At 46.6% G+C, this 14,044-nt stretch overlaps 1 protein-coding gene across 1 annotated transcript in view; it reads right to left on the bottom strand.

The window, feature by feature from the left end:
* Positions 1-9,969, bottom strand: part of QSOX1 (quiescin sulfhydryl oxidase 1) — an 84,496-nt gene extending 74,527 nt beyond the window's left edge. The window contains exon 1 of the mRNA XM_033151310.1: positions 9,591-9,969. Within this exon, the coding sequence (XP_033007201.1) occupies positions 9,591-9,870 (280 nt within the window). The 5' untranslated portion in view covers positions 9,871-9,969. The remainder of the gene's footprint in view (positions 1-9,590) is intronic.
* Between the last annotated feature and the right edge of the window lie 4,075 nt (positions 9,970-14,044).

The raw sequence follows: 14,044 nt of genomic DNA, 5'->3' as shown, positions 1-14,044 counted from the left end.
ACTGGGGCAAATGTGTATCTTGATTCACCGTCTCTCTGGGTGGAAGCAGGCATTAGTCGAGGAAAAGCCGAAAATGGCAGGGCGGAGACATTGTCGCTCATATGCAAAGGTGTCATCATATCACCTTGAAGTCTCGAACAGGCGAAGCCGGGGAATCCACAACCATCTCCAGCCACAGGGTGGGTACGTCCTTGGAAACGGACCTGCTTGCCATTTTAAAATGGGCAGTGTAGCTCCACGATAAATGGAGAGTTTCTGAACCTCTGATAAAAGTTCACCACATTTCACAGGTGTTACAGGAGAAGTTGGGAAAGATGCCACTGAAAATTCAACAGCCAGAGAGCAACTGGTTTTTGACTGGCAAAGTACAATGGCTCCGGTCTGCAACATTCAAACACACGTTCATTGTCCAAGAGGAAAAGGCTCTATTTCATCCACAATGAATAATCTATCCCATTTCTTTTATTGGTAGATCCTTGTTGTGCAAAGGGCCCCCCCCCCCGGTCAAAATGCATAAAGATAAATGACTGAAACTTGGCTGTTCTGCTTCACTGCAGTTGTGACTGCTTTAAACCAAGTTGACAAGAATTTAAAAGCAAAAATATAATGTATTCGACTCTCGGAAATAGAGTCGAATCCGTAAGCAAATATATATGGGTGGAAAGTATTCTGTGCACGTATCCAAACCAAAGAATGGCAGGATGTGCGGTTGGGATGTAGGCATTAAGGAAGTGTGTGAGACTGTCCTGGGCACACGTCGTGCGCCAATGTTGCACACACAACATATTCCCTGGCTGCAGAATTCATAGGCATCGTGGTTGCTTCCATTTTGAAACACAGCATACGTGAAAAGAGTAAAAACTTATTCATCTGCACTGGAAATACACTGCAAACTATAATTCCGGGTGGCACCAACACCACCGGGTTCGAGGCCTGCTGAGAGCATAGAGAAGAAGCAAGTAAGACGTTCAAGGGAATTCTATAAAAGGGTTTTTTAAAAATCCCAAGACTGCATAAAACTGCTAGCTGCAGCATATCAAAAACACATATACGTAACTAATCATGAAGCAGGGAACCGAAGGCTATGAGATTGCACAGATAAAATGTAATGCGGTTGCAGTACAGCCTTGTAAAAAGTAACAGTCTGGATACAACGTTTTAAAGGCACGTGTTTTAATTGCAGCATCGGTCCAAGACGGAGTCGTTTTGCTCAGAGTTAAGTGTGTGGTACAAGTCAAACTGATTAAAATTAAGGAACTGAATCAGGACTTTCAGCTTAGAAGCATAAGTAGACTGATTTATGTGAGAGCATCGTGGTTCAAGGGAAGACTTCTAGGCCACAAGGCAGAGAGGTTGGTTGTGGTTTATTTAAACTACAAATAAAGACCCAATGACAGAACCAAGGCATCAGCTGTCCCAGTACAGATGGAATTGGGAATACAGTATGGATGGCTACTGTCAATGCAGCAAGAGAACAGCACCGCCAAACAGAGCAGGGAGGGGAACCATTAGGAATAATTATTTGCAAGACTGGGATGGAAATTTGATTCTGGGACTTTATGCACCAAATGATGGAAAGTCAATCTTTTATTTTAAAAAAAAAAGATCCATGACATGCTTTTGGACTATTTGGATTATAATATTGTTTGCCTAGGAGATTTCAATGGGACAGTTTCTACTTTGATGGACAGGTCACAAAGGACCAAAATTACAAATGAAGGGAAACTGCCCAAAACCTTTTTTGATATGGTGGATAATTTGGATTTGATAGATGCATGGAGACTGAAGAATCCAACAGAAACTGAGGCAACGTATTTTTCAGAACTACAGAATTCATGGTCAAGGCTAGATTATTTGGATTTCTAGAGCATTGGCACCTAAAATACAGAAGGCAGAAATCTGCCCGAAGACCTGTTCAGATCACAATGCTGTACAATTGGATTTAAAAACTTTCTCCAAGGATTCCTTTAGATGGAGAATGGATGATGCGTAGCTGAGAGATCCCAAGGTAATGGAAGAAGCCACAAAGAAGATGAGAGAGTATTTTCAGATAAATTTGAATACACAAGTAGAGAAAAGAATTGTTTGGGACGCAAGTAAGGCGGTGATGAGAGGGTTCCTTATAAGGGAAAAAGCTAAAAAGAAGAAGGAACAAAATCTAGAAAAAGAAAGATTGTTGGATCAAATAAAAGAGAAAGAGAAGAAGTTGAGAGGTCACCCTCTTAAAAAAAAAAAGAGGAAATCTGGTGGAAGTTTGCCAATTCAGCTTAAATTTGGTTTGAAATGTGCAATGCATCCAGTTGCAAAAGCTAACACATTTATTGAAACATAAACGTCTGTGTGCCAAAGCCCATTTTGTTAGGGAGAGGTTGAGCACACACAGAATGGGCAGAACTGAACACACCAGGCCACTACACGAACTGGCCCTCATAGGTTAGGTAAATGGGGCGCTGGAAAATATGGGGGCCACCCTGCTGATCCCCCGCACCAGCCAGAAACACAAGTGGAAGAGCACAAGTAATAATCCTCCTCTAGCCCTGGAGTCTTCCCAGGCCTCCTTAGAGGGCCTGCACCAGATGGTTTAAGCATTCTGCAGAGTCCAACAGGAAAACTTTTTTCTGGACTGTAGCATTTCAGGCCTCCTAGTTCCCCTTTTGGGACACGGGTGGCGCTGTGGTCTAAACCACTGAGCCTAGGGCTTGCCGATCAGAAGGTCAGCGGTTTGAATCCCCGCGACGGGGTGAGCTCCCGTTGCTCGGTCCTAGCCACTGCAGTTCAAAAGCGCGTCAAAGTAGATAAATAGGCTCTGGTGGGAAGGTAAACGGTGTTTCCGTGCGCTGCTCTGGTTCGTCAAAAGCGGATTAGTCATGCTGGCCACTTGACCCGGAAGCTGTACGCTGGCTCCCTCAGCCTATAGAGCGAGATGAGCGCCGCAACCCCAGAGTCATCCGCGACTGGACCTAATGGTCAGGGGTCCCTTTACCTTGTTCCCCTTTTAAAAATATGATCTATTCAGCCTGCATATCGTACACATTACTTAAAGAGACAGCCAGGCGCTCTCTCTCTCTCTCTCTCTCTCTCTCTGTGTGTGTGTGTGTGTTAAACATCAAATGTCCCAATCTGCATCCTGAAATTCATTTCAGGAAGTCCATTCCCATTTGATAGGGGTGAATGTGCAAACTGGCCCTAAATAATCAGCGTTCTAGACAACCTGAATCTTCTGCCTGCTTTCATCAAACAAGAAGAACAGGTTGCTCCTAGAAGTCCTGCACTGACTTTTTTAAAATGTATTACGTGTTAACAGTGGATGATCTATCATCTAACCTGTAAGGTTAGAACAGCTGATCTAACGTCTATCGTCACTGTAAACGTTTCACAAACTTCCAGGTTGGTGTTGTTGTTTTTTTGGCAAGAGTTGATGCACCTGTCTTGTGACAATAGTTAATCACTTTAGACAGGGCAAGAAAAACCCCAAAGAAAATGTGCTTGTCTTTTTTTTTGTGATAACCTAAAGTGACAATAATACACTATGTATATGACTTTACAGCAGATGCGATCATCATATCATCTTTAATGTTCATACGGGAAGGGATTGAACAAGAAGTCACACCAAACAATCTATTTCATTCAACTGTCTGAGGAAGGAGCCCCATTTTAAAATTGGGGGGGGGGAATTCTGCTTAGCCTTACATGATTATTTTCAACCTTCATCCTTCTACTGCCCTCTTTTTTGGAGCGGGGGGGGGGGGCTATAATCTCCCATTTGCTTTTAGTCTGGAATCTCTGCTAGCTCAGATTAGCAGAGATAAGGGAATAGCCCAGTCCAAAACCAGAGTTCTGCACCTCTCACTTTCAGAATTTGTGCATTAACAATAGCAAACTTTAGCTCCTGGTCACTCACTCCTGACCAGAGAAGTCAACTGCTTTTGTCCAAAGCATATGCCATATTATTATTTTTTATCTCAGCAACGCATGGTATGTCAATATTTTCTCGATACAGAAGTCAAGGTGAAACAGAGGCTCAGATACAGCGGGTTGCCTGAGATCAGTGAGTGAGATCATAGAATCATAGAATCATAGAGTTGGAAGAGACCACAAGGGCCATCCAGTCCAACCCCCTGCCAAGCAGGAAACACCATCAAAGCATTCCTGACAGATGGCTGTCAAGCCTCCACTTAAAGACCTCCAAAGAAGGAGACTCCACCACACTCCTTGGCAGCAAATTCCACTGCCGAACAGCTCTCACTGTCAGGAAGTTCTTCCTAATGTTTAGGTGGAATCTTCTTTCTTGTAGTTTGAATCCATTGCTCCGTGTCCGCTTCTCTGGAGCAGCAGAAAACAACCTTTCACCCTCCTCTATATGACATCCTTTGATATATTTGAACATGGCTATCATGTCACCCCTCAACCTTCTCTTCTCCAGGCTAAACATACCCAGCTCCCTAAGCCGTTCCTCACAAGGCATCGTTTCCAGGCCTTTGACCATTTTGGTTGCCCTCCTCTGGACACGTTCCAGCTTGTCAGTATCCTTCTTGAACTGTGGTGCCCAGAACTGGACACAGTATCCCAGGTGACGTCTGACCAGAGCGGAATACAGTGGTACTATTACTTCCCTTGATCTAGATGCTATACTCCTATTGATGCAGCCCAGAATTGCATTGGCTTTTTTAGCTGCTGCATCACACTGTTGACTCATGTCAAGTTTGTGGTCTACCAAGACTCCTAGATCCTTTTCATCATGCCAGGGAAGAGGTTTGAATTCAAGACCTGATCATATTCATTCAGTTCACAAGCTGCCCAACAACAACACCTCTCTTGGCATTGTGCAAGACAATTGGGCCACATCTGCAAAATACATTAAGGGCAGGATCATGCTACTGTACTTTAAACGGCATGGCTGAAGAATCAATCCCTCTTCACAGGGAACTCTGGGAACTGTAGCTCTGCGAGTTGAGTGGGGGGTCTTCTAACAACGCTTAGGATCCTTAACAAACTACAGTTCCCATGAAAAACGGTAGGATCCTGCTTTAAAAGTATAGTGCATATGGGGTATTAGATCCAAACATTTCAAGATATGAACAGATACCACGGTGTCTCAACAAAAAAAAACCTAAGATCATGGCCACGGGTCCCATCACCTCCTGGCAAATAGAAGGGGAAGAAATGGAGGCATTGAGAGATTTCACTTTCTTGGGTTCCATGATCACTGCAGATGGTGACAGCAGTCACGAAATTAGAAGACGCCTGCTTCTTGGGAGAAAAGCAATGACAAACCTAGACAGCATCTTAAAAAGCAAAGACATCACCTTGCCGACAAAGGTCCGTATAGTTAAAGCTATGGTTTTCCCAGTAGTGCAACCCCAGGAGTACCGGCACTGACTGTTGTGCCACTGGTTTCCTAAACTGGCTTTTCATGGGTTTCCAGGGCTTTAGCGAGTGTTCACAGGCTTCTCCAATGAAGAAGAAGAAGAAGAAGAAGAAGGAGGAGGAGGAGGAGGAGTTTGGATTTGATATCCCGCTTGATCACTACCCGAAGGAGTCTCAAAGCGGCTAACATTCTCCTTTCCCTTCCTCCCCCACAACAAACACTCTGTGAGGTGAGTGGGGCTGAGAGACTTCAAAGAAGTGTGACTAGCCCAAGGTCACCCAGCAGCTGCATGTGGAGGAGCGGAGACGCGAACCCGGTTCACCAGATTACAAATCTACCACTCTTCACCACTACACCACACTGGTGCCCCGGAACGTAACCCCCACGTAAACTGGGAGTTGCCTGTATATATTCTGATTTGTTAGAATAAATTAAATGAGCTACATTTGTTATGAGGTGTTGTCATTAAATTGCAGTTGCACATATAGATAATGCTAATAATAAACATGTGTACATGTCACCAGAAAGCTCTCCCGCTCTAGCCATACTGAATCACACCAAAGCAGAACAAGGACGGGGCAACACAACACAAGAAGCACGGCAATGAAGCTGCAGGGAAGGAACACAAGACGGGAGCACATCCTAGGATGGCCAGTGCTTGATCATAAATAAACACGCGTGTGCTTCACCCACCCCCCTCAAGGAAATCTTGGCTGGCTGCAGCTTCCTGAGACTTATACCCATATCTTTAGATGCAGAAATGTTATAGAAGCAGCTCAGAAGAATCATTTGTGGAAAGCAAGGTAGATTAAAATCAATGTTTTTTTTAATAAAAACAACAACAGTTTTTTTAAAAAAAATTGCATGGGGGGGTTAATTTAAATCAGATTTTTTAATTAAAAAAAATGCTTTTGGAGGAAAAATCTTTCTAAAGATAGTTTTCTATTTAAGTTACATTATAGACCAAAGGCTATTCATCAGGAGATAAGAATTTGTTTTAAGTTTTTCACGCGTGCTAAAACTCAGTCTAATATTTTTTTAAGCACGTTTAACCACATCAGTTAACAAACATGCAATACATATGCTATAATGTTATTGCTTTAGTTAAATAAATTGTTTAGATTGTTATTAAGGGAATGATTGTTTTTCTCCTTCCAATAAAGTACAGCAGAAAAAGTTGTCCAAATATAAACAGTTAACTTATTGAACGTCTCAATAATTTCATAATTATCTGTCTATGTATTTCTAATAGTATAACCAAATCAGTAATTTTTGATAGAACTGTAAAAACAAACTCTGACAATTTATTATTCCAAAAATGAAACCTTCCTCCGGTTGTAAATATTAAGATTATACCAGCAAGAATGAGTCTTTCTGTAAAAAGAAAATGATTTAAATCAAGTCTTACTGACTAGTGATTCAAATGAAGTCTTACTGACTAGTGATTTAAATCGTGATTGAAATCAATTTGATTTAAATCAAATCCACCCTGGTGGAAAGGCCGGAAAAACAGATCGAAACAGGTGTGGCTTAAAGAGAGACACGTAGAAGGTAATTGCCAAATTCAGGTAGCCGCAGTGCTTTTGTGACATGCAACATCTGGAGGTTAAAGTGGTCTGTAGCAGGTTCCTTTCACTTTAACCTCCAGATGTTGCATGTCAGTGTTTTCAGAGGGATATATTTCCAACAGAGTATTTTCAGAGTTCAAAAGAGTATTTTCAGAGGGAATAATTCTTCTGAACTGCACACCTACTATTTGCATGCACACGAAAGCTCATACCAAGAACAAACTTAGTTGGTCTCGAAGGTGCTACTGGAAGGAATTTTTAATTTTATTTTGTTTTGACTACGGCAGACCAACACGGCTACCTACCCGTAAGAGAAAGAAGGTTCTTTATATCATATGTGGTGGTCTTGTAGTAAGCTTAAAGCTTACTGGGAAAGTATATATAATGAATTGAAAAAGATGTTTAGAATAATGTTTTTTTTAAAAAACAAAAAAACCCTGAAGCTTTCCTTTTGGGAATTATAGGGACAGAACTACCCAAACTGTATAGAAATTTATTCATGTATGCAACTACAGCGGCAAGAATGTTATCCAAAAATGGAAAGAAAAAGTCCCAGTGAAAGAAGAATGCATACAAAAACGTGTGGAATATGCAGAAATGGTGAAACTTACTGGGAAAAATAGAAATCAAGATAACAAACTTTTTATAAAAGAATGGAAATTGTTTGTTGGAATATTTACGAATAAACTGTAAACAGTTACATATGCTCTTATAAAACCTGCAGTTTTATAAGAGCATATGTATTTAAAGTAGATGAATAAATGAGTAAATTAAATTAAATTGGAATACGCAGAAAACAGAAAACATATATTCCTTGGAGTACTTTATATTTACTGCTAGTAATAGCACCAGCGGAGGGATGCGGGTGGCGCTGTGGTCACAGAGCCTAGGGCTTGCCGATCAGAAGGTCGGCGGTTCGAATCCCTGCGACGGGGTGAGCTCCCGTTGTTCAGTCCCTGCTCCTGCCAACCTAGCAGTTCAGAAGCACATCAAAGTGCAAGTAGATAAATAGGTACCACTCCGGTGGGAAGGTAAGCAGTGTTTCCGTGCGCTGCTCTGGTTCGCCAGAAGTGGCTTAGTCATGCTGGCCACATGACCCGGAAGCTGTCTGTGGACAAACGCCGGCTCCCTCGGCCTATAGAGCGAGATGAGCGCCGCAACCCCAGAGTCGTCCGCGACTGGACCTAGTGGTCAGGGGTCCCTTTCCCTTTAATAGCACCAGCACTGGTACATGTTCACAGCTGCCTGACAGTATTTTGTGTCAAATCAGCTATTGCTGAAGGACCCAGTTGCCGTTAGTTGCACACAGGAACAGCAAGAGCGGTTCTGGGATGCAGAGAAATGAACTGTAAGCCCTGGCAGGGAAGAAATAGCTGGCTAGCAAATATTGTAAGGAGACCTCTGCTGGATCAAATGTCTGCCCGGTCTCAGCATCCCGTTTCCTACAGCAAGCCAACCAGCCGCTTCCAGGAAGTCCACAAGCAGCACTTGAACCCAGAACCTTAGTGCTCCATGTAGCCCGTGACACAGCGGCCCTTCCCACATTTAGTCTCACGCCCGTTTTAAAGCCACGTAAGCTAGGCTAGCAGCCGGCAACTTGGCCTTGCGGTAGTTTTGATAAGATCCTGGTCATTAAACACAGCATCCTTCCGTGCTTTCTGCTGAGATGTAAAGAGATACACAGAAACTGACATGACAATGGGAGGAGGAGGAGGAGGAGGAAACATTGAAACACCTTAAGTAGCTTATCTGCCACCAGGAGGAGAGCAGAATCAGCCCCAAGGAAAACAGAAGTGCACAGTAAAGAGACACAAAGTTCATGGGGACCCACAAGGGCAGAAATCTACACAACCGAGAGAGGTGTGTGGGGATACAGTTGTTGGCCAAAAAAAAAAAAGTGTTCCTAAGAGCAGACGGATAGGGAGCAGGAAAGAGAGAAAGGGGCAAAGGTGGCCACATGCAGGGCCTCTCTCTGGTCATGTCCCTGCTTTCCCCAACTGCTGGGGGAAGTGGAGGCACACAATTCGTATTAAAAGGCTGCCTGCCCTCACCTTTCGCTCTCCCTTGCTCCCCCCCCCCAAAAGTGAATCTCGACTTCCCTTCCCACGGCTTTCGGCTTACGGGTTTCTACTTTGCTTAAATTTTATCAAGCACCACGTCAGGGGTAGAGAAGAGAGAAGCCTTGAATATTTCGGAAGAGCCGAGTCCCGCAAGTCAACGTTGCCAGTTCGATCCTGGGTGGGCGCAGAAGGGGAGAATCAGAAGTGAACAGGGACTGAGGGAGAAACGCTGGAAGGGGGAAACCGCACCAGGAAGTCAGCGCTCTTGGGCACCTCGAGGCTTGCGCGCGCTGCAAGAGGCGCAAGCCAATTCGAGGGCTAACTGCGCCAAACAGGGGAGGTTTACAAATAAAAACGCAACGGAGTTCCCACGTCACAGGGAGAAGGGCCGGCGCCCCCCAGGGTCCGCAGGGAGAGGGGCACCGGCAAGCAGCTTCTCTGCGTCTCCAAGTCCTCTCCAAGAACCATCACACCGGGCAGCGCGCATCAAGAGAAAGAGCGCCTCTGGGCTCGTGCAGAGTGCCCTTCCTTCCCATTCAGCCATCACCGGCAGGTGTCCCGCCACCCTACCGGCAACCGAGTCGCCGTCCTTACCTTTGATGTCGTTGGCCAGCGCTTTCCAGGTGGGGGCGAAGTGGATGCAGTGGCCGCACCAGGACGCGTAAAACTCGACCACCCAGGCGCTGCTGGAGTTGAAGACGGTGCGCTCCAGGGTGTCCGCCGAGAACACCACCAGCGAGTCGTCGGGAGTGTAGAGGCCGACGCCGAGCGCCCCGGGCACGGCCGCCAACAGCAGCAGCAACAGCCGGAAGGAGGAGGAGGAGGCGCCGGCAGCGGGCAGCCCCGGCCGGGCCCGGGAGAGCCGCTTGGGCATGGTGAGCAGCGAGACGCGAGGAAGGGCACGATGCAGCGCACGGCCAGGAGCCCAGTGCCCAGTGCCCGGCGCCCAGCCGACAAGTCCGTCGGCCTCTCGCAGGAGGAGGATCCGCGGGCGGAGCACGGCCAGCCAGCGCCGCCCTCTGCGCCGCCCACCCGCCGGGAGAACCGCCCCGGCCGGCGTAGCGCACGTGCGGAGGCCCAGCGCGCACGGCGCCGCCTACCCTCTCCGCGCCTGCGAGGCGAGACTGGGGCGATGCGCGCGGAGAGAAATCCCATAGGCTAAAGCGGGCTGGCTCCCGCGTAAAGCGTGCGGGTGATCGGCCTGGCGAGAGGAGAGGAAATGAAAGGGAGCTCTAGCAGAAACGAGGGAAAACGCAGAATTCGGGGCCCCCTATTACTTAGGGGTGTTAGGGGACGGGCAGCTCCTCTGGTGGTGGAGGACACCTTAGGCTCCTGGGGTCGTTTCTGTCCACCTTTGGTTTGGTCCCCACCCTGCACTCAGCCCCTGTGGCTCCTAGGAGCTGGGAAAGGGCTTCGACTGGCCGGATGAACCAAGTGAAGGTAGCGATGGGTATTAAACCCAGAGTGAGATGTGGACTTGCCCAGCATGCAAAGACATATCCGGGCATAGTGAGTGCACAAGACCAATAGAGGGTTCAACAGTCAAGAGCGTGGGTAGGCAAACTAAGGCCCGGGGGCCGAATCCTGCCCAATCGCCTTCTCATTCTGGCCTGCGGATGGTCCCAGAATCGGCGTGTTTTTACGAGTCGAAAGTGTCCTTTTATTGAAAATGCATCTCTGGGCTATTTGTGGGGCATAGGAATTCGTTCACACACACACACCCCAATATAGTCCGGCCCCCCACATGGTCTGAGGGATGGTGCACCGGCCCCCTGCTGAAAAAGTTTGCTGACCCCTGGTCAAGAGGGCAGTACCTGCACATGATGCTGCAGAGGGAAGTGGGGGGCAGGTGGGGCTCCTCCACCTGGGAAGGCAGGGGCCCATCTAGGAGAAGGGATATCTGGAGAAGAAAAGGCTAAGGAGTCTGGAGTGGAGTCCCTAAAATGACTCGATGATGCCTTGTACGCCTCCTTCCAGCAACTCCTGCAGCCAAGCTGGTGCCAGGCGTATTGCTCTGCTTTCCCTTGGACCACATCAGCCACATCAGTCAGAAGGCTGATCGCCGAAGAATTGATGCTTTTGAATTATGGTGCTGGAGGAGACTCTTGAGAGTCCCATGGACTGCAAGAAGATCAAACCTATCCATTCTCAAAGAAATCAGCCCTGAGTGCTCACTAGAAGGACAGATCCTGAAGTTGAGGCTCCAGTACTTTGGCCACCTCATGAGAAGAGAAGACTCCCTGGAAAAGACCCTGATGTCGGGAAAGATGGAGGGCACAAGGAGAAGGGAACGACGGAGGATGAGATGGTTGGACAGTGTTCTCGAAGCTACTAACATGAGTTTGGCCAAACTACGAGAGGCAGTGAAGGATAGGTGTGCCTGGCGTGCTCTGGTCCATGGGGTCACGAAGAGTCGGACACGACTGAACGACTGAACAACAACAACAACAACATCAGCCAGGCTGAGAGGTCTTGTCATCTGGGCAGCCCAGGACCTCCATATGCTTTTGCGCCAGGGAGGTCACTTCAGTGCTTCACCCCCAGAGGTGACCTGTATTGTCTCTTGAGACAGACAGGTGCCAACAGCTTACTTTACTTTCCTTCTTTTTGCTATTTTGCAAGTCCTGTCCAGCTTTTTCTACAGTTTACCTGAGCTGCACCTGTGTGGTTAACTGATGCTGTTGCAGGCCAAACTTTAGTCATCTCTTGTGCTTGCCTTATGGCTCCATAGCTCCAGAATAAAAAAAGTATCTGTCTCTTGGTTGCAAGGGACAAAACACGGTCTGTTTGTTTTGGTTGCTCTCTTATTCCCTCCCTAGGGGAATATACACAGGAAAGGATCCAACTGCAAAGTTTAAAGTACATCACAGTGCTTCCTTCTCGGCAGAGCATGATGTACTTTTTGCCCCAGCAATAGATTTATCCAGTACTTTTGTTGTAAGAATTTTAAGGTATTTTATTTATATATAATAATAATTGTTATTAATGTACCAGAACAAATAAGGCCACATGTCTGAAAACCAGCACAGGAAGACAGGCCTCACTCCCAACTGACCAAGTATTTCTTTGTCTCAGGAACAAAGGGGGGAGGTTGCCCCTCCAGCTACTCAGCAGCCCTCTGCCTGAGTGATAATCTCTGGCATCCTGATATCTGAGTGTCAGACCAAAAGGGTGTGAATAACTTGACTGGGATATAGGGAAATGTAAATATCTTTTGTTTCACTTGATGGGTTTTTGGTGGAGGGCGAGAGGAGACATGGGGGCAGGGTCCAAGATGCTCAGATCATTGCTACCAGACCCTCCCAATTTGTGATGTAATTCTGATGTATGGAGGGGTGGTCTTGAGCTGGGGGGGGGGATTTCAAAAGTCTATATAGGAGCTTGCGCGCCTTTGTTCGGGGTCTTTTGCTTGCAAGACACCCTGCTGCAGCAGTTTCTAATAAAGGGCTATCGCCTTGCTTTGGGAGATTCTGTATTGTGTCTATTTATTCATAAGTGCTCCTGAGAGGACGGGAGCCCTACTAAGGCTCTCTCCCCGGGCTCGTGGACTCCCTTCTGGGGTTGAACCTAATTTTACAACACTTTCCTTACCTAACAGGTGTAGGGAAACTGAACTACAACTCCCATCAGCCTTGCCCTTGATTGTGCTCTGTAGGGCTGGTGGGAGTTGTTGTTTAGCAACCGCCCAGGCTAGCTCAGTCGGTAGAGAATGCGACTCTTAATCTCAGGGTTGTGGGTTTGAGCCCCGCATTGCATGAAATATTCCCGTATTGCAGGGGGTTGGACTGGATGACCCTCAGGGTTCCTTCCAACTCTACAGTTCTGTGAACATCTGGAGGGCCCAAGGTCCTGAGGAATAATCAACAGAGGGCCTGAAACACATGGAGGAAGCAACTGCCCTGTGTCCCCACAATCACCCTTGGCATTATTCTGTATCGTAGGCTTGGGTGGTTTTTTACCTAAGGCAGGGGCAGGTTATGCTTCATTTGCAAAGAAGAGCCGCTTTCTGGGAAGTCACAGCTGGTCTGAGAGCCGTCCTGTCTAGTCTCATAAGTGAGCAACGCTAGCCTGCAGTTTGAGAGAGAGGATATCACACACTTCTTTCTTGCCTGTCAAGCGAGTTTCCTGTGCAAATGTTCTCTTTCTCTTTCTTCCAGGGCCAGGGCTGGCTGCTTATTTTGCAGTATAGTGATACCCTGGTTTACAACCCCAATCTGTTCCGGAGGTCGGGTTGTAAACCAAAACAGGTTGTAACCCAAGGCGCGCTTTCGCCAATGGGGCCTCAAAGAAAAATTGGTTGTAATTCCAAAAAAAGGGACACACACTTCAAGGTTTGACTTGGCTGTAATCCAAAACGGTTGCAAACCAAGGTGCCACTGTATGTTTCTTGTATTCTTCTGCTTGACTCTTGCAAATGTCACTGGAGACACCCTCCCCACAAGAACACAGATACAGGGAAATCCTTTGAATAAACGTCCCCAGACGCAACCTACGGTGTAAGGCACAGGGCCTTCTTGGTGGTGGCGCCCGCCCTGTGTTATGCCCTCCCACCAGATGTCAAGGAAATAAACAACTACCTGACTTTTAGAAGACATCGGAAGGCAGCCTTGTTTAGGGAAGTTTTTAATGTTTGATGTGTTATTGTATTTTTAATATTTTGTTGGAAGCCGTCCAGAATTATTTATTTATTTATTTATTTATTTATTTATTTATTTATTTATTATTACAGTGGTACCTTTGGTTACTAACTTAATTCATTCCGGAGGTCCGTTCTTAACCTAAAACCATTCTTAACATGAGGCGCGCTTTCGCTAATGGGGCCTCCTGCTGCCGCCGCACCACCGACGCATGACTTCCGCTCACATGCACACTATATTTTTAAAGCACATTTGAAGCACGTCCCCCCCCCCCGAAGGATTCTCAGCACATTAAGGGATGCTGGGAATCGTAACTTGAGGAGTAAAGAACGGTACTCAGAATTCTTTGAGGGGGAAAACATGCCTTAAATGTATAGTGTGCACAAAGCCTTGGGCCATATTTTTGCTAAA

The sequence above is a fragment of the Lacerta agilis genome, chromosome 6 (assembly GCF_009819535.1).
Source record: "Lacerta agilis isolate rLacAgi1 chromosome 6, rLacAgi1.pri, whole genome shotgun sequence".
NCBI lineage: Eukaryota > Metazoa > Chordata > Lepidosauria > Squamata > Lacertidae > Lacerta > Lacerta agilis.
The sequence above is the reverse complement of the archived record's forward strand: the minus strand, read 5'-3'. Positions and strand labels throughout refer to the sequence as shown.